This window comes from Stigmatopora nigra, chromosome 10 (assembly GCF_051989575.1).
Source record: "Stigmatopora nigra isolate UIUO_SnigA chromosome 10, RoL_Snig_1.1, whole genome shotgun sequence".
Classification (NCBI taxonomy): Eukaryota; Metazoa; Chordata; class Actinopteri; order Syngnathiformes; family Syngnathidae; genus Stigmatopora; species Stigmatopora nigra.
The window spans coordinates 3100982-3121105 of record NC_135517.1 but is presented as its reverse complement, the minus strand read 5'-3'; the positions used below and the strand labels follow the sequence as shown (position 1 = coordinate 3121105).

General features: G+C 36.2%; 2 protein-coding genes across 2 annotated transcripts in view; one reads left to right on the top strand and one right to left on the bottom strand.

The window, feature by feature from the left end:
* The window catches only part of LOC144203233 (zinc finger E-box-binding homeobox 2), a 28667-nt gene extending 15922 nt beyond the window's left edge, over positions 1 to 12745 (top strand). The window contains exons 2-8 of the mRNA XM_077726606.1: positions 4556 to 4837; positions 7542 to 7766; positions 7840 to 8030; positions 8104 to 8215; positions 9232 to 10568; positions 11438 to 11621; positions 11686 to 12745. Of these exons, the coding sequence (XP_077582732.1) occupies positions 4556 to 4837; positions 7542 to 7766; positions 7840 to 8030; positions 8104 to 8215; positions 9232 to 10568; positions 11438 to 11621; positions 11686 to 12170 (2816 nt within the window). The 3' untranslated portion in view covers positions 12171 to 12745. The remainder of the gene's footprint in view (positions 1 to 4555; positions 4838 to 7541; positions 7767 to 7839; positions 8031 to 8103; positions 8216 to 9231; positions 10569 to 11437; positions 11622 to 11685) is intronic.
* A 1536-nt stretch (positions 12746 to 14281) lies between these two features.
* arhgap9 (Rho GTPase activating protein 9) overlaps positions 14282 to 20124 on the bottom strand; it is a 32510-nt gene continuing 26667 nt past the window's right edge. The window contains exons 20-23 of the mRNA XM_077725533.1: positions 19364 to 19498; positions 18587 to 18692; positions 16445 to 16630; positions 14282 to 16299 (exon numbers count right to left, since the gene is read on the bottom strand). Coding sequence (XP_077581659.1) covers position 16299; positions 16445 to 16630; positions 18587 to 18692; positions 19364 to 19498 — 428 coding nt within the window. The 3' untranslated portion in view covers positions 14282 to 16298. The remainder of the gene's footprint in view (positions 16300 to 16444; positions 16631 to 18586; positions 18693 to 19363; positions 19499 to 20124) is intronic.

Sequence of the window (20124 nt, the reverse complement as noted above, 5' to 3'; positions counted from 1 at the left end):
ACTTTCCCACAGGTTAGCGTGTCATTTTTAGGCCGTGTTCCTCTTAAATCTGCTGTCAGGGTTCTTAGTATAATCTATAAAACATGGCCGCATTGGATTTAAACACATTCCAACCACCAAAAAGGAGCATTGAGTGCATTGCCATGCTAATGATAGCCTTTAGAAGCGTTAGCATGTTTTTATTTTAGCGCAACAACAAAGTGAGAAAGGTTATTTGTCACTGTTGTGACGCTATTCAAATTTCAAAGCTAGCGTCAATGCTAACATGGTGATCAGGTGGGAGGTGTTAGTTCTAGGTTGTGGTCTGAGTCTGAGTCATTGTAGCAATGTTAAACGGCATGTATGACTCAACAGGCGATTGTGGTGAGTATTTATTCATGTTTTTTTACAGAATATACGTTAAGTGATTCATATTGTTCATTTTTTTACAAGTTTACGTGAATATCAAGACTTTCAGGGGTGCTAAAAGTGCTCCAAAGACCCGTTTAGCTCACTATTTGGCAACGTTTTAGGTTTTTGGGGGGTTTGTGGGTGTCTGTGACTCTCGTTTTGATGAATTATTGTGTCCCCATAAAAAGGAAAGTTGATTTTTTTCAATAAGGCCGTCACAGTTTGTGTTGAATTAAAGATATGTTAATTATAAGCAGGCATTAGATGGATCATAGCGTGTCATCGGGGAAAGCTTTGCACGTTGTTTGTTGAAGTTAGCGCTCAAGGAGATAATTCGTTTTTGGCAAATAAAAAGATTATAAAAAGCAGATTTTGGAAGGGGGATAGAAAAATGTGTTGTAGAGATGGGAAAATGTGCAATAAATTGGTGATTGGAAGAATAAGGGTTTTAATTGTTGTTGCTATATTGAATTGAAAGTGAGAGAATTTTGCAAAGGAATATTTTAAGGATTTTGGATTACATTTAAAATTGTGACAGAAGATTGGATTGTGTTATTTAATGTATGTGATATATAAAAAATAGGGGAAGTTTAATTTAAAGAGTGAACGGTATATCAAATCTTAAAAACTACAGTATTTTTATTCATTTTTTAGGGTATCCAAAAAGGTTTCAGGCTTCTCTCATGTAGTCAACATGGCCACAAATTAAATAAGAAAATAAAATAAAACAAAAATATAAACTATGAGAAAGTAGTAGCAAATTTGAAAGGAATTATTCACTTTGTAGAGATTCAAGTCTAGTTCTAAATAAGATTTCACATTTATCAACCCACAATTTCAAAGAAGTATTTAATGTTTATGATGATAAACAGAGCCCTCAGTTGTTATCTTTTAACAACAAAAAAAAATATCAGTGTCATTATTGCCCACCACATGATTGCAATGCCATTTCATGCAAAATAAACGTCAACCAATGCCTTCCGGCTCATCAACAAAAACCCAAATAATTTTCCTTGACCTCACTTTAAATTGCTTTGCTCCATTTTAAAATCTAAAAAAAAAAAAAAAATGCAGTCCTCCATACATAAAAATACAGATTTTCATTATTTTTTTTAATCTTACTGTCCGCTCTTTCTGCTGTTTTTGAGGGTTGGATTGATTCGCTGAAGGCGCTATGTGAAAATTCACGGCCCGCCACTGAACACAACCAATCACATGCCATCCAGATAAAAATCCATTCCTCCACACACAAAAATACATATTTTCACCCTTAAATATTATCTTACCAGCCCCCCCTCCCCAAAAAAAACACGACAAATCACATTCCACAGAGATTAACCCCCCTCCACAACGCCCGGGGGAGCAAAACTGCATTAAATTTAGTAAAAAACTAGCCTCATTGACATCACATGATGGCGAAATTGCTCAATCGCTTTCTTATTATGAGTCACGGTCTTCCCCTGCGTGTTAAAAACACTCTGGACGACGCGTTGTTTAGTGTTTACCATCTTTTGCACTGCGGGAATTGATCACCATCGAGTGAAGGAACGACTTCTTTGTACCTTCGCACACAAACTGGAACCTCCTGCGCCGTTCAAAGGCCAAAAAACAAAAGAAGCAGTTATTTGAAGGATGCTCGCGCCATCCAAATAAATAAATCAACAAGGCAGATAATGAAAGCCATGCTGGCGCGGTGCGGCTTCAAATGGCCCGGTGTCATTCACTGTCATGGCGGGTGGAAATTAGAGCCAATTTTATACTAATCTGGAACAGATTCGTTCTTTTTTTTTTTCTCGGGGGTTAGCCGTCGGCGTCCGAGGGTGCCGTGTCGTGTTGTGCCTACGAAAAAATGCTTTGTCGTTTATTTTGTGGATGGTTGAGGCAGGTTAGTTTGAATTTATGGTAGTGGGGAAAGTGAGGGTTAACATATGGTGCACGGCAAGGGTACTTTTTGAGAGGTTAAGTGGGGTCAATGAGAAGTAGTTTTTGTGGAAATTATAAATAAACATGGTAGGCTGTATTCATACACAATTGACCCTTAAAACAAGGGTGTCAGAACATTTTAGATGTAATATTTAGATTTTTGTTTTATAAATGGATTAGAAGAACTGGATTAAAAGATCTGAATATTCAGTTTTTTATAGATCTGAAACAATGTTTATTTTAGCATTTTTTAAATATATTTTTTGATTTTACTAAATGATTTTTGAACTAAAAACTCAATAGAAACAAAATAGATTGGACATTTTTTCAAGGCCATTTTTTAAAAGCTTTTCAATGATACCAAATTGCTTTTTAGATATAATATTTAGTTTTTTTTAAAATAAATGGATTAAAAAACTGGATTAAAAGATATGAATATTCAGTTTTTTATAGATCTAAAATAATGTGTTTTTTAGATTTTTTTAAATATATTTTTTGATTTTACTAAATGATTTTTGAACCAAAAACACACAAAAATGGATTAAAAATGACAATTATTGATTTAAAAGTGGGAAAATCTGGAAATGTAATATACATCTATACTCTTCATTTTAATTTGATCCTAAAACAGAAAGTCGGCACTCATGATTTACTTTCCCGGGCCAAAAAAATGATCCGGCGGGCCACATTTGGCCCCCGGGCCACCACTTTGAAACCTGCTTCACAGCAAAACTAGATTTAGACACAATGATCATATCACATGACTTACTTACTGCACAAGTTCATCATCAACCAGCAAAACAACATGAAAACCAAACAATGTAATACTATACTTTGTTTTAATTTGGATCTATATCTGATGTGGCTACTTTGCAGAAAAAAAAACATGATTTGTTCTGTAGAAAGCCCACACATTGATCTCCATTGACAGCAATAGACATCCAATCCATTTAAAGTGGAAATGCAGGCACAAATATAATAAACAGCCTTCTATGAATTCAAATGCAAAGTATTCAATAGCATAACTACATGTGTCTTAGAAATAAATGAAGAACTTAGCTTTAGATGACATCTTCTATGCTGGTCACTTCCAATCAGATCCCAATAAAAAAATGCATGAAATTCCTCCAAAAACAAGCAGTCAAAACAAAACAGGCATCACCAAAAATATCCGATATGTTGAAATATCCAAGTATTAAAGCAAGATTCTTCAGAGTTGTTTGCATTGTTGCACTTCATTGTGCCAGCTGGCTTTGATTGGATCAGGTGTGCAAGCTGGATTCTTTTTTTCAATTGCTCTTGCTTTCGTTTTCTTCCTGGTTTAGGCCGGCCTTTTTTGACTTTCGGCCTATTATAAGCCGGTCACTGCCCATCCCAAAATGAGTGATGTTACAAGTGTCTGCAATCTTTGTAAATAAAAATTATAAAGTCGTTAAAAATAAATGTTATATTGCTCAGATACTTGAATAGACTGTATACTTATATGTTAGGCTATTGGTGGTTATTAGTGTTTTCAACAGAGTTAAGGTGATTAAGTCTAATAATTTTTATATATATATATATATATATATATATATATATATATATATATATATATATATATATATATATATATATATATATATATATAAAAATCTATATATATATATATCTATATATATAAATCTATATATATATATATATATATATATATATATATATATATATATATATATATATATATATATATATATATATATATATATATATATATAAATCTATATATGTATATATATATAGATAAATCTATATATGTATATATATATATATATATATATATATATATATATATATATATATATATATATATATATATATATATATATATATATATATATATATATATATATATATATATATATATTTGAAATAAAAACAGAGAAATTGATTAAAAAAATGACAATTATTGATTTAAAAGGGGGAGAAATCAGGAAATTTAATATAAATCTACACTCTTCATTTTAATTTGATCCTAAAACAGAAAGTCAGCACATGATTAACTTTCCCGGGCCGCACAAAATGATGCGGCGGGCCACATTTGGCCCCCGCGCCGCCACTTAGAAACCCCTCTTTTACAGTATTCCAATTACTAGCTTGGAGAATTTCAAAGTAAATATAATTGGACATTATTTTCCTGGTACTCAGGACTATATATATCATCTACTATATTGACTTATCTTGTCTCTCAAATTCTTCCTCACAGTGGATGCGGTGGTGGGTTCACCGGGGTCCGAGGGAGAAGATGAGGTGGACCTTTGGGGGGCGGAGCCCCGATGCTACCGGGAAAGCCCGGATAAAACTAGCCGCACCCCCAGCGAAGCTACGGAGGAGCCCGGAAGCCCCGCCCTGTCCGACGGTAGAAAATTCTGGGCCCAGGTGGAGCCGGAATCCGAGGCCACAGACGACGGCGGCGGCGGCGGTGGCGGCGATGGCGCCGCTTTTGCCACCGACGGGGAGGGGGAGCAAGGATCACTAAGGATGCACTGTAAGTTGACAATAAATCACATGACTTTATCTGGGCCAGAATCCAGACAAGTGGGCGGAATTGTACGTAAAGACATTCTTCTTTATCCACTAATAATAAGGTGATAAATCATTAAGAAATCATTGAGCTAATTGGAAAAACTTTTGCACACATCTGCATTTTTTTTGGTGATATTTAACAGACGGTAGGAAACAAAAATATTTTGGAATGAGCGTCATATTTTTGGTTGAGTTTTAAAATTGGTCACGTTGTCATGTTGTATATGCCTTGTGATGCAAGTACACGCCCCTTTTTTGTTCTTTAGCCACGCCCACTAGTATTTGGAGTGATAAATAGGGATTTTCAGGGTCAGGATTAGTTTTTAGAGTATTGGAAAGTATTGGATTTTGTTAAAAAATGGGGTCCAATCCTTTAGTAGCGTTTTTTGTTGACCTTTTTGACCTTGGTGAACATTTCTGCTAAGTGGGACAATTTCTCTTTAAAAGCTAATGATAGCAACATAGCATTTTGTAAATAGAGCATTTTTTAAACCATAATGGCTCAACTTAATATTTTTTTTACTGGATACCTAAACAAATCTTTTAAAAAATTAGCATCAGGTACTAAACACTGAGAAAATACGTCCATAGATTATTAATACATGATGGATACTGAATGAATACAATTTAATCTATTCCACATGTGTCAAAGTGGCGGCCCGGGGGCCAAATCTGGCCCGCCGCATCATTTTGTGTGGCCCGGGAAAGTAGATCATGAGTGCCGACTTTCTGTTTTAGGATCAAATTAAAATAAAGAGTATAGATGTATATTATATTTCCTGATTTGCTCCCTTTTAAATCAATAATTGTCATTTTTTAATCCATTTTTTCTCAGTTTTTAGTTCAAAAATCATTTTGTAAAATCTAAAAATATATTTAAAAAAAGCTAAAATAAACTTTGTTTTAGATCTATAAAAAAAACTGAATATTCAGGGCTTTTAATCCAGTTCCTTTAATCCATTTATTTTAAAAAACATCTAAATATTATATCAAAAATGGTCCACATAAAATCAAGTTGACGTTAAACCCGAGTCCGGCACCCTTGATATAATCTAATCTGAAATATGACATATGACATAATTGTTTGAATACAATACTTGATATCTATAGTTTGCATTAGTAATCAGTTCCTGCCAATGTATCTAAAAACCCAACTTCCATAGCTTGTTCTCATTTCGAATAAAAAAAAAAAACCCTCCTATTCAAACCCACAACCTCTTAACTGTAAGGCATGTTCTCCCCACTTTTCCGGCATGTTCTGTTTGCGTGAATATCTCCATTAAAACGTCCTTGGGAATAGCCAAAGGGGCGACGAACGGCGCCTCCTATCTCCAGTCAGTCGTCTTGGCTGGCGGAGCCACTTAAGACGAGGATTTTTCAAATGTTTACAGATGTTGGCAAATTTGGAGATGTTTTTTTATGTGGCGCGGCGACCAAGCCCGTGCGGTCGGGCGTTGTAAAAACTCTGCCGTGTCTTTTTGGCGCGTGAGACTTTCATCTCGCCGGGATTAAAAAGGGAAAGGCCTGACTTGGCTTGGCTTGCCGTCGTATAGCCACAACGTCACCCTCTTTGATGCTTTGAGGAGAGAGGGTGACGCCGCCTTTTGTGTTTTTTTTTTTTTTTTTTTATGCCCAGGGCATAAAATATATGGCATAATAATACATGGCCAATTTCTACGAAAGACAATTTGGGTCAGCAGGCAATTTTAGGTTGATGTAAAGAGTGTATTTTTAACATGCATGAAATGTAGGCCTTGTTCTGTTTAACCCTTGATGGTGCATTGAGGGAAAAAATAGGAAAATGAATGCCCAAAGTCTTAATTTTGGTGATAATTAGTTGTTTTGATTTATTATTTTGTGTTTTCATGAACTTTTTAAGCATTTTTTTTAAACTCTTGCAGGCTTGTATTGCATTGAGTTCAATTCTATGGGGAGAAAAGCCATAAGCAAAATGTGTAACTGTTTATTTCTGTGTTTTATTCTAATTTAGTTAATATGGATTTTAATAACATTGTTTTAATGTGGGCATTTGTTTATAGTTGTAAATTTACCAATACAACTATTAATATTTTTTAACTCTTTGAAAAAAAAATGACCACAAATAATCTTTTGGTCTATAAAGGACTATCTTAAATAATATCTAAGTACTGTTTAATATATAAGTACTGTTTCATATCTAAATACTGTTTAATATCTAAATATTGTTTAATATCTAAGTACTGTTTAATATCTAAGTACTGTTTAATATCTAACTACTGTTTAAACCAGCTTTCAAAATTATATTCATGAGAGAGTTTAATATCTAAATATCTACTATTTTCAACAGTACTTAGTTATTAAACAGTACTTAGATATTAAACAGTACTTAGATATTAAACAGTACTTGGATATTAAAGAGTACTTAGTTATTAAACAGTACTTAGATATTAAACAGTACTTAGATATTAAACAGTACTTCGATATTAAACAGTACTTGAATATTAAACAGTACTTGGATATTAAACAGTACTTGGATATCAAACAGTACTTAGATATTAAACGCTCTCTCTCTCATGAATATAATTTTGAGAGCTGCTTTCAACAGTAAACTCTCTGTCACTAAGCAAAGAGTCATAATGGCTCAAAAACCTTGAAAATAAGCATACTTTTCTACCCACCCCTTCCAGGTAGGAGCTCCGACTCCAACGTGGATTTGGACGACTTGGCTCATTACGATTTCCTCGCCAAGCTAAGAAACGCCTCCACTTCCGGCAGCCTTTTAGACCACTTGGGGCGCAACGGCACAAACGCCGTCCACCGTCTGCAGGGCGGCGGTAGTGGGCCACACGAGGACCTGCCCCCTGCCATGTGGTCCCCGGGAGTTCAGCATTTATCACCTGAAGGGGGAGCAGGTCAGCTCATGGCGAAAAATCCATATATAATAACATTTGATGAGTAAAATTGCATTTTTTGTCTTTACCTTAGATACCAGAAGAAGGTTGCAAGCTTGCCCTTTTTGCCAAAGAACTTACCAACATGGAGCTTCTCTAAGGGACCACATCAAATACTGCCAGGAGAGGGATCGGGCCCATATGGCGTGCCCTTTTTGCGGGTATACTGCCCCCCATAGGGCGCAGTTGGAGCAACATTTGGCACTTCACCAAGTGCAGGACAAGGTTTGTGGACCGCAAAAAAATGCAAATGAGAACGAAAGTCGTTGGTGACGCCGGGTTGTCAACTTTTTTTTAGAGTGCCGTCACTTTGAATCAGGCTGTGGAGACCAGGAAGTTCAAATGTCTGCAGTGTGGAAAGGCCTTCAAGTATAAACATCACCTGAAGGAGCATCTCCGCATTCATAGTGGTGAGGCAGAAAACAAATGTTTTTAATAGGAACGCCACTTTTTTTTTACTAGTTCTACAATGTCTTCTTTGTAAATTTCCTGAATACGGGTTTAAATAAAGTTTTAATCTAAAAATATATATATAAATAAAAATATATGTTTTCATGAGGGGCAATTATTAATGAATAATTTTGAAAAGGAATTTGTATAATGAGTTTCTTTGTCATTAAATTGAACTTTTTGCATCCTTTTACTTTAATTTTTTTTAATTTATTTTTTTAATTTAAAAAAAGTTAAAATTGTTAAAAAAATATATTTTTGTCTTCATTGTTTTTCCTCATTGTTTGTATAACATCAAGCTAAGCTATGATGCTAATGCTAACATCAAGCTAACCTATGATGCTAACACTAACATCAAGCTAAGCTAAGATGCTAACACTAAAATCAAGCTAACCTATTATGCTAACACTAACATCAAAATAAGCTATGATGCTAACACTAACCTCAAGCTAACCTATAAAGCTAAGGCTAAAATCAAGCTAACCTATAATGGTAAGGCTAACATCAAGCTAACCTAAAATGCTAAGGCTAACATCAAGCTAACCTAAAATGCTAACATCAAGCTAACCTATGCTAAGATACGACTAACACTTACACAAAGCTAACATATAATGCTAGGCTAACATCAAGCTAACCTAAAATGCTAACATCAAGCTAACCTATGCTAAGATACGACTAAGACTTACACAAAGCTAACATATAATGCTAGGCTAACATCAAGCTAACCTATAATGCTAAGATACGACTAACACTTACACCAAGCTAACATATAATGCTAAGGCTAACATCAAGCTAACCTATAATGCTAAGGCTAACATCAAGCTAACTTATGATGCTAACACTAACATCAAGCTAACCTACGATAATAATCACTCTGTCAATGATGTCTACTATCAGGAAAAAACAAAAGTATCCTCCATCCCATACTATTCTAATCATCAATTTATCATTTTTTTTTAATGTGTATCACCTTCAGGAGAAAAACCCTACGAGTGTGCCAACTGCAAGAAACGTTTCTCTCACTCGGGTTCCTACAGTTCCCACCTTAGCAGCAAAAAGTGCCTTGGAATTGGAGGAACAAGCTTTAACGGACATAGCCAAAACTCCTACCAGCACTCCTATCTCACATCTCCATCTTCCAGACGAGAGAGAAACCTTAAGGGCTCACCTTTAGCAATGCAAGTCCAAGAAAGTACTAAACTCTCCACAGGAAGAAAACCAGAGGATCCTTCCCAACATTTAGTCCAGGATTACAGCTTCCGGACCTCAGAGCTAGCTTCCCTTTGCAGTTCCTCTGCGGAACTTTCTCTAAGAGCCAGCATTTTGAAAGGAACCACCCTGTTGCCTTACCTAGAATCTGGATCCAAGTTCGAGCAAATGCTCCAGGAGATGCTCCACAGGGAGGTTAAGAAGTACGAGGACATTGACCGAAACGGAGATGGCCCTGATAGCAAAGTGTCTCCCGATCAGAGGGACGAGACGCCAACTCGTCAAACGGGGGTTCTCGGGGTCCCTTGCCGATGGTGCTCACAAGTTTTCCCCAACGTGGTGGTTCTCCTACAACACGAACGTTACCACTGTAAGATGAACCGAGAAAACATGGATGCAACTGAAGGTCTTCATAACAAAGACCACCACTTTCCACCTTTATTCCTACCCAGATCGGAGATGGCTAAACATAACAATGTTACCAACGGTGCCTCTGGAAACGAATCCCCAGTACGCAAGTGGCTTTCTGTACCTCAGCAACTTCTAGTCGGACTACGTTCACCTCACGAAAACTTGGACTCTTCCAACCAGGAGAATGGCAGTCCTAGCCAAACTCCAGAATTGTCATCTCCTCACACTAGAAGAAGACTCCCATCCTTAGGTTCTACTCTCGGTTTAGATCTCAGTGGACCTCCAACGGAACGTTCCACACCTCCGAATCGTTCTCAAAATGAGCCTTTGGACCTTTCTGTACGCAAACAATTCCCAGACCAAAGAAATGGCGTCTCCGCCAAAAGAGAAAAGATGGAAGAGCGGAACAAACGGCCAAATCGGCAAAGTCCCAACCCATTTTCTGACCAATCTTTACATCCTCACCCCATCTACCGAGCACACGGTACTTCCATGTTTCCGGGCTCTTTATATAATGGATTCCCTTTCTTCAGCCAGTCTGCTTTGGGCTTTTCGGGACATGACGGCATTGGACATCTTTCTTTTAACCAGTCACCTATAAGTCCGGGATTTCTATCACCCCTGGCTTATATGGTGGAGGCGGAGTCGGAGGCGACGTTGAAGAAACTTCACCAGGAGAGACAAGCACTCATGGTGAGAATTTTGGGAAGGGGTTGTGGTTTTAAGACTCAAGATTGGTCTCTTTAAAAAATATTTTAGAAGGTCTCAGTTTGGTGACAGAGAGTTTACTGTTGAAACCAGCTCTCAAAATTATATTATTGAGAGAGAGCTTAATATCTGTTGAAAACAGTAGATATTTAGATATACTCTCTCATGAATATTATTTTGAGAGCTGGTTTCAACAGTACTTAGATATTAAACAGTACTTAGATAATAAACAGTACTGAGATAATAAACAGTACTTAGATAATAAACAGTACTTAGATATTAAACAGTACTTAGATATTAAACAGTACTTAGATATTAAACAGTACTTAGATAATAAACAGTACTGAGATAATAAACAGTACTTAGATAATAAACAGTACTTAGATATTAAACAGTACTTAGATATTAAACAGTTCATATATATTAAAAAGTACTTAGATATTAAACAGTACTTAGATATTAAACAGTACTGAGATAATAAACAGTACTTAGATATTAAACGGTACTTAGATATTAAACAGTTCATATATATTAAAAAGTACTTAGATATTAAACAGTACTTAGATATTAAACAGTACTTATATATTAAACAGTATTTAGATGTGAAACAGTACTTGATATTAAACGGTACTTAGATATTAAACAGTTCATATATATTAAAAAGTACTTAGATATTAAACAGTACTTATATATTAAACATTACTTAGATATTAAACAGTATTTAGATATGAAACAGTACTTAGATATTAAACAGTACTTAGATATGAAACAGTACTTAGATATGAAACAGTACTTAGATATTAGGTGACAACTTAAGGGCAGGTTTAAGTGAACCCTCTTTTCTGTACTTACAGGGTGAGGTCTTGAACCGGGGAGCCCTAGACTACCTCTCAATGATGGACGAAACCTTGGAGGGCGAAGGCGTACTTGGACGCAAAAGACTGAAGAAGACAGAAGAAGGTCTTTACGCTTGTGACATCTGTGAAAAAACCTTCCAGAAAAGCAGCTCATTGCTCCGACACAAATACGAACACACAGGTTAGTATTTCCGCAATATTTCTTTCGTAATATCCCAACACAACGGCCATTTTGTACCTTACAGGCAAACGTCCTTACGAATGCAAAGTATGCAACAAGGCATTCAAGCATAAACACCACCTGATCGAGCATAGCCGCCTCCATTCGGGAGAAAAACCCTACCAATGTGACAAGTGTGGCAAACGCTTCTCGCACTCTGGCTCGTATTCGCAACACATGAACCACCGTTACGCTTACTGTAGCAAGGACCAAGACCAAGACCAAGACCAGGACCACAATGACCTACACAGGGAAACCATTACCCTGTCCGCCGAGGACACTCAAACCCCAAAGTCCTTCCTCAGTGACGCCAGTCTGGACGGCGCATCCGAAGCTCCTAAAGAGGACGAAGAAGACCCGGATAAAAGACCCCGGGGAGAACCGGTAAGCCAAGAAACGCCATTAGATGGCGCCGAGGTCTGGGACCACCGCCCTCAGGTTAAGAACGAAGACCTGGAAAAATGTGAACTGAGCCTGGATATAACTGATCTACCCCAGATACAAAGTTGAGTGCTCTAAAAAAAACCAAAGTAAGCTGTATATATCCCGCCCATTAATGGCAACGGGCGTCCAATCCTTTGGAAACTAGAGTGGCTGGCAATCCACCATCATGTTTCAGTGTAAAAGAGATGTCTAAGCCATTTGAAATAAGAGTTAACATGCCAAAGAAAACCACAAGGCTGCATTACTAAGCCAAAACGTGACTCAAATATCCCAGATTTTTTTATCTAATGTCTTTTTTTAAATTCGTTTTTTTTTTATAGCGCTTGTCTGTCAAAAGTCACAGTTGAGCCCATTTCGGCTCAAAAGGACTGGTCGCCAGTCCAACCAATGGCACATAGACAAATGACCAAATACACTCATGACTTTTTTTTTCTCTCAAAAAGCTAACGTATTACAATGACTGAACAGAACAAAAATAGGTTGTCATTGGCCACACCTTTTTGTTTTTGACTGGTTTTCTTCCTCTTTCGCAAAGTGCCTCATTTTTTGTCATGTGACACCACCCAAAAGCATCTTATCTCCATCAGCAGGTTCTGCTATGCAAGTGACGTCTTCCCTGCCCACGCAATGCACACCTAAAAAGTACAATATATACGTAACAGTCAGTATTTTTGTCATATTTTTCATACGAATTTTTAAGAAAATGACAATGTATTGGTTTGCATGTATGTGCATATGTTTAATAAATTGCACATACACTCTATCGCTCCTGTTCTCTGTGGTCTTGGGGTTCATCCTGGATGGGTCGCCTACCAATCGAAGGACAGCAGCATGCCGTGACCGGACGTTTGGTCACCGGTCTTTTGGTCCCATTTGGTCGCCGGGCTATTGGTCGCCTGTTTAATATCTAAGTACTGTTTATAATCTAAGTACTGTTTAAAATCTAAGTACTGTTTAATATCGAAGTACTGCTTAATATCTAGGTACTGTATACTATCTAAGTACTGTTTATTATCTAAGTACTGTTTAATATCTGAGTACTGTTTAATATCTACGTACTGTTTAATATCTAAGTACTGTTTAAGATCTAAGTACTGTTTAATATCTAAGTACTTTTTAATATTTAAGTACTGTTAAAGCCAGCTCTCAAAATTATATTCATGAGAGAGAGTTTAATATCTAAATATCTACTGTTTTCAACAGTACTTAGAATCTAAGTAAATATCTACTGTTTTCAACAGTACTTAGAATCTAAGTAAATATCTACTGTTTTCAGTAGTACTTAGAATAGAATATTAAACTCTCTCTCTCATGAATATAATTTTAAGAGCTGGTTTCAACAGTACTTAGATATTAAACAGTACTTAGATATTAAACAGTACTTAGATATTAAACAGTACTTAGATATTAAACAGTACTTAGATATTAAACAGCAATTAAATATTAACTGGTTTTAACAGTACACTCTCTGTCACTATTTGACAAAAAGACTGGCAACCAAAAGACCGGCGACCAAACGTCCGAGCACCACAGCACACATACACACTACTAACCCAAAACCAAAATAAACATTTAATTGACAAAAATGATTGTCTTTAATTAGGACAAGAAAGAGGTCCATGTGAATTCACAACACTTGAAAAGGGATCAAAGTCAACATAAAGAACTGCTACAACCACATTGTAGCGGACAAACGCTAAAGGCTATTTCACATATGTACATGTGCACACTTAATTGCAGTCATCCAAAAAATAAGGTCCATCCCAACAGTGTATAGGAAGTAGAAGCTCTGGAGGTTGGACCTACACGCACAAATATAACCCTAGACCCACAAAAAAGGGAACATGGCGGCCCACTTGGCACTTGGAGTGAAAGTAGTGAACACTGAAAGGCAAAGTTAAGGATTTGGAAAAGTATTTTGACGACTGCAGTAGTGCCGTACGGAAAATTGTACTCTCAAATTACAATTATTTGGGTGCTGGCTTAAAAAAAAGTACAAGTACTGTATTTTCTCGCATATTAGCCGCATTCGCGTATAAGCCGCACCCTTAAAATTGCCTTAAAATGGTTGAATTTGACATTTTCTCGAGTATAAGCCGCCCCCTGAGTCATAATTTTCACTTACATATTCATGGTTTTAATAGGGAGTAAAAATATGTTACTTTGAAGGGAAAATCTTAGTACGTGGTATTTCTAAGTTACTGTATAAATTGATTTTTGGATTGCACATTCCGAAATGGTCTTGCTTGCATGTAGACAAATTCAAAAAGGAAGTCATGTGACCAGTACAACCAGGAAGTGTGTCTGTAGCGGTCTAGTTTGTCATCACTAGGTAAGATGGCGGCACCCTGAGCGAGTAAAGGTGAGTTTTTTGACGTTTTATGCAAGAAACTGTTTATTTTTTGTCTTGAATTTCATTAATTAGATGTCAAAATACATTTTGTTCATTATTTTATCTGTTTATCTTTTCTCTATTTTGAAATAAATAACACTATATCTTGTGTTATGGCGTTTCATCTTTGTCACCTTGCAGTTTCGGGCATGTCAAGTCGAATTTATGCGCATATAAGCCATACCCTTGATTCAGTCTTCATTTTTTTTAGCACAAATTCGGCCTATATGCGAGAAAATACCGTAATCCAATCTTTTTAGTCTTAATAAAATGTGTGCTATTAATTGTCAACATATCTAATTGTCATTTAGAAATGCCTAAAAAAATATAGCCTTTGAAAAATGACAAATTCGGCTTATATGCGAGTAAATACGGTAATCCAATCCTTTTAGTCTTAATGAAATATGTGCTATTAACTGTCAACATGTCTAATTATCATTTAGAATTGCCTAAAAAAATATAGGCATTGAAAAATGACAAATTCGGCTTATATGCGAGTAAATACTGTAATCCAATCCTTTTAGTCTTAATAAAATATGTGCTATTAACTGTCAAAATATCTAATTGTCATTTAGATTTGCCTAAAAAATATAGGCATTGAAAAATGACAAATTCGGCTTATATGTGAGTAAATACGGTAATCCAATCTTTTTAGTCTTCATAAAATATGTGCTATTAACTGTCAACATGTCTAATTATCATTTAAAAATGCCTAAAAAAATATAGCCTTTGAAAAATGACAAATTCGGCTTATATGCGAGTAAATACGGCAATCCAATCTTTTTAGTCTTAATAAAATATATGCTATTAACTGTCAACATATCTAATTATCATTTAAAAATGCCTAAAAAAAATATAGGCATTGAAAAACAACAAATTCGGCTTATATGCGAGTAAATACGGTAATCCAATCCTTTTAGTCCTAATGAAATATGTGCTATTAACTGTCAACATGTCTAATTATCATTTAGAATTGCCTACAAAAAATTTAGGCATTGAAAAATGACAAATTCGGCTTATATGCGAGTAAATACTGTAATCCAATCCTTTTAGTCTTAATAAAATATGTGCTATTAACTGTCAACATATCTGATAGTCATTTAGAATTACCTAAAAAAATATAGGCATTGAAAAATGACAAATTCGGCTTATATGCGAGTAAATACGGTAATCCAATCTTTTTAGTCTTAATAAAATGTGTGCTATTAATTGTCAACATATCTAATTGTCATTTAGAATTGCCTAAAAAAATATAGGCATTGAAAAATGACAAATTCGGCTTATATGCGAGTAAATACGATAATCCAACCCTTTTAGTCTTAATAAAATATGTGCTATTAACTGTCAACATGTCTAATTATCATTTAGAATTGCGTAAAAAAATATCTAGCCTTTGAAAAATGACAAATTCGGCTTATATGCGAGTAAATACGGCAATCCAATCTTTTTAGTCTTCATGAAATATGTGCTATTAACTGTCAACATGTCTAATTGTCATTTAGAATTGCCTAAAAAAAATATAGCCTTTGAAAAAGTACTGGAACTAACAGACTATTGTGAATGAACAATTGTATTCTCACCCAAATGGTTCCCTGGAAATGAATGGTGGTGGTGGGGGGGGCGCATGTGTTTCACAGTGGGACGGTTTGGTCGCGTTAAGTCGACTTGTTTTCGTGGCATCCAGAGAAGAAGAAGAAGAAGAAGAAGGTGGTCTAGTGCAGGGGGGGCCTGGGGACCATTTATCACTGGCTCGGCTTCAGTCGAGGAGAATTTCAAGGGAGAAGTGACAGCTGCACTCCACATCTGCATTCAAAAGGCAACCCAAAAAGTATGGCAGCTAAAAATGGGGTTTGTTTGACGATATAACTTTTATATGGCGACCACATGTCTCGCTCTGTTATCTCTTTGAACGGTGGAAGGGGTGGGGGGGTCTGGGTTCGAGTTTTACCAAGAGGCGGATCTTCTGGCAAAGATGTTGTCATATTCGTTGAGGATGAGTTCCACCGCCTGGTTTTGGAAGACCATGTTGACCGCCATGTTGCCGTTGTCACACTCGGGACGGAGTAGAGTCGGACCGAAGACGATACCGATGTTTTGTGTTGTCATGCGGTTGCTGTCGGAGTGATCTAAAACGCTGTGGGATGCAAAAAAAAGGGGGTAATATTGAGGGATTTGTTCCTCGCCAATGGAGAGAAAATCTGTTAAATTAATGTTATTTTCATCATTAGTTCTACAGAGGGTTTATTTTGTAAGTTAAAAAAATGTATACTGTATTTTCACAACTATAAGGCGCACTGCATTATAAGGCGCACCCTAATGGAGAGAAAATCCGTCAAATTCATGTTATTTTTATCATTTGTTCTTCATAGGTTTTTTTTAAGTAAAAAAATATATATACTGTATTTTCACGACTATAAGGCGCACCCTCAATGAATGACATTTTTTCCATATATAAGGCGCACTGGATTATAAGGCGCCCTGTCTATTTTGGAAGGTGGTTAACATTGAGGGATTTGTTCCTCGTCAATGGAGAGCAAATTCATTAAATTAATGTTATTTTCATCATTTGTTCTTCATAGGGTTTTTTTTAAGTAAAAAAAGTATACCGTATTTTCCATATATAAGGCGTACCACATTATAAGGCGCACTGCATTATAAGGTGCACCCTCAATGAATGACACATTTTAATTTTTTCCATATATAAGGTGCACTGGATTATAAGGCGCCCTGTCTATTTTGGAGATAATTTAAGACTTTTAAGTGCGCCTTATAGTCGTGAAAATACGTTTTTTTACCTTTACCGGGGCAGCCATTTAACTCCAAATCTATCACTGACATTTATCATAATTTTTTTGTTTACATTATCATGAATTAATTTACGGCCCTTAAATTGAATCAAACCATAACAGACTTTGCATTTATCATCAAAAAATGGCCATAAACCCAAAGTAACGATATCCTTTTTCATAAAAAGCCATAATTCTCAACCTTTACGATCCAGATGTAAAAATAAAACAAAAAAACGTCAACTATGCATCAACTCCGGCTTCACTTTTCCTACTTTTAACTCACGTTTCATATTCTATAGTCCACAATTTTGGTATAATTTCACCCTAAACATGGATAACATGTTACTTCTATTCACAACAGCCTTTTTTTACAACCCAGATGTCCTCACATACGTGTCTAAATCTGTCCTTTTCCACCTATGTCGGGGTTTTTGAGCGGGTGTGCGTGTGTAACGGGGGACTCAGGAATGGGTTGAAGCCACCGCATGAAGCATTCTTCTAAAAATGCCGTTCCCACCGAGCCGCAGGAGCGGCCAGAAGTTGCTCAAAACTTCCACATTAAACGAGGGAGAGGAGGGATGAAGAGACACATGGGGGGGAGGGGGGCGATGGCGGCGGCGGCGGCGATGGCGGCGGCGGACGGACGCCTCCCAGCAGATGAACCGCAAGGCTCCCATGGGACCTTCCCTTTGGAGGGAGATGCCAGGAGAGTTGGAGAAAATGAGGCTGATAAAAGGAAGCCCACCCAACAACCACGCCCCTTCGACACTTAGACATGACATAAAATGAAGAAGAAAAATGATGGTAACGTTAGGCTTTGGTACGGTTATGCATGGTGTGGAAATGAGGGAAAGTGTGCCCTCTTGTGGCCGCATTTCGTCACTTCATTACGCACTAGTTAAGGTAAGTCAGGAATGAATAAAGGGAGAGTGGAAGAGGGAATTGTAGTTTGGGGGAATGAGGTTAAATGTTGGGAGGGTTTTTAGGTCAAATATGAACATGTATAGTAAGGGTTTTTTACTTTAAAAATGGCCGTGTATAGTATTGCTTTTTTGGTTGAAAATGACCATGTATGCTAAGGCTTTTATTTGTTCAAAAGAAATGTCCATGTATAGTAAGCCTTGTATTTGTTCAAAAAAATGATTATGTATAGTAAGGCTTTTTTTTACTTTAAAAAATGACCATGTATATAGTAAGGCTATTATTTCTTTTAAAAAAAATTACCATGTGCAAGCAGTTATAATATATTAAAATATTAAGTGTCAGGTTATTTTTTTTTTCAGTTTGTGTTTGTCTGTTACCGTTTGAGATGTCGGCAGATGAACTGCAACGTGTCGTGGTTGGGCTGCGGCATGCTGTGGACTACGTTTTTCAGACGCTCCGCTTTCTCCGAGTAGTCCGCCATTTCTATAAAAACAACAACAACGACGCTGTCATTAAAGGAATAGTATTCTTTATTTCAATTCTCTTGAACGTTACCGCCTTTTTGCATGATCACTTTTATTGCAATTGTCTCAAACCTTCTATAAGTTGGGATAAACCTTCTATAAGTTGGGATACAGTAATACCTTGAGATACGAGCTTAATGTGTTACACGACGGAGCTTGTATGTCAATTTACTCGCATCTCAAATCAAATTTTACCATAGAAATGAACTATAAATACAAATAAATTCGTTCCCACCACCCAAAAAATGGATATTACAATGGAAAAACATTTTAATTGGTTCTAATTCACCACCTACTCACAAAGTAACAAAATAACTTGACTGATGCGCTCGTAACATAACATAAACTTTAAATTTAACTTAAACAAACTTAGATAACTATACACACAAACTTAAAAATGTTTTAATCTTACCTCACACAAAATGTAAACCTTTTTTGTGCTATAATTGAGGCAAATATGTTAATATATTCCATAAGTAGCCTCTTGCGGACTTTCCTATGCTCGTATCTCAAATTTTTTCTTGTATCTCAAGGTAAGTATATACTGGGAATCTTCCTCATATCTCAAATTTGTCGTATATCAAGGTATATGACTGTATTTTGGTAGAATGTCCCATTTGGGCTACTTACTGACGGTATCCACCACGTCGGCGAAGAAGCCGTAGGGCACCAGCGGCTCCGGAAGCTCGCGGAAGAAGAGTTTGAGAGCTCCCGTGATAACGTGGATGTCCTCCCATTCGCTCTCGTCTAAGTTGAGCTTTTCCTCTGAGAGAAACCGGAGAGGAGAGAGAATTAGAGCGGAAAAAAAGCAAGAAAAATGGGACTAACGAGACCCAAAATGGAGGCTTTCGGGCGCCTGGTGGCTGAGAAAAGAAAGATTCAGAGTGAAAGCAATAGAATGCAAAATATTACCATATATGATGAATACAGCAGTATTAAACAAGCATTTGTAGGAGCAATTTTGTTTAGTCCAATAGGTGGCAGCTTTGGACCACTGCATGCAAGTTGTCATGACGGGAAAAGAAGCTTAACATATGTATGCTTGCTTAACATATGTATGAGAGAAATGGTAGTGGAATCCCACTTTTTTTTTTTTACTGGCAAATTTGAACCAAAAAAAACTTTAAAAGTATCATATTCAGGGAAGAAAAACACTAAGTTGCTTATTTACATAGTTTTTCCATTTATATTTTCATATGTATGATTGCTTAACATAAGTATGACAGAATTAGTCATAGAATCCCACTTTTTTAAAAATTTTTACTGAAAAAATTGGAACAAAAAAATTTAAATAAAAAATAATTAAAAAAAAATATATATAAAAAGTATCATATTCAGGAAAGAAAAACCCAAGTTGGCTAATTCCATTGTTTTTCCATTTCTATTTTCAT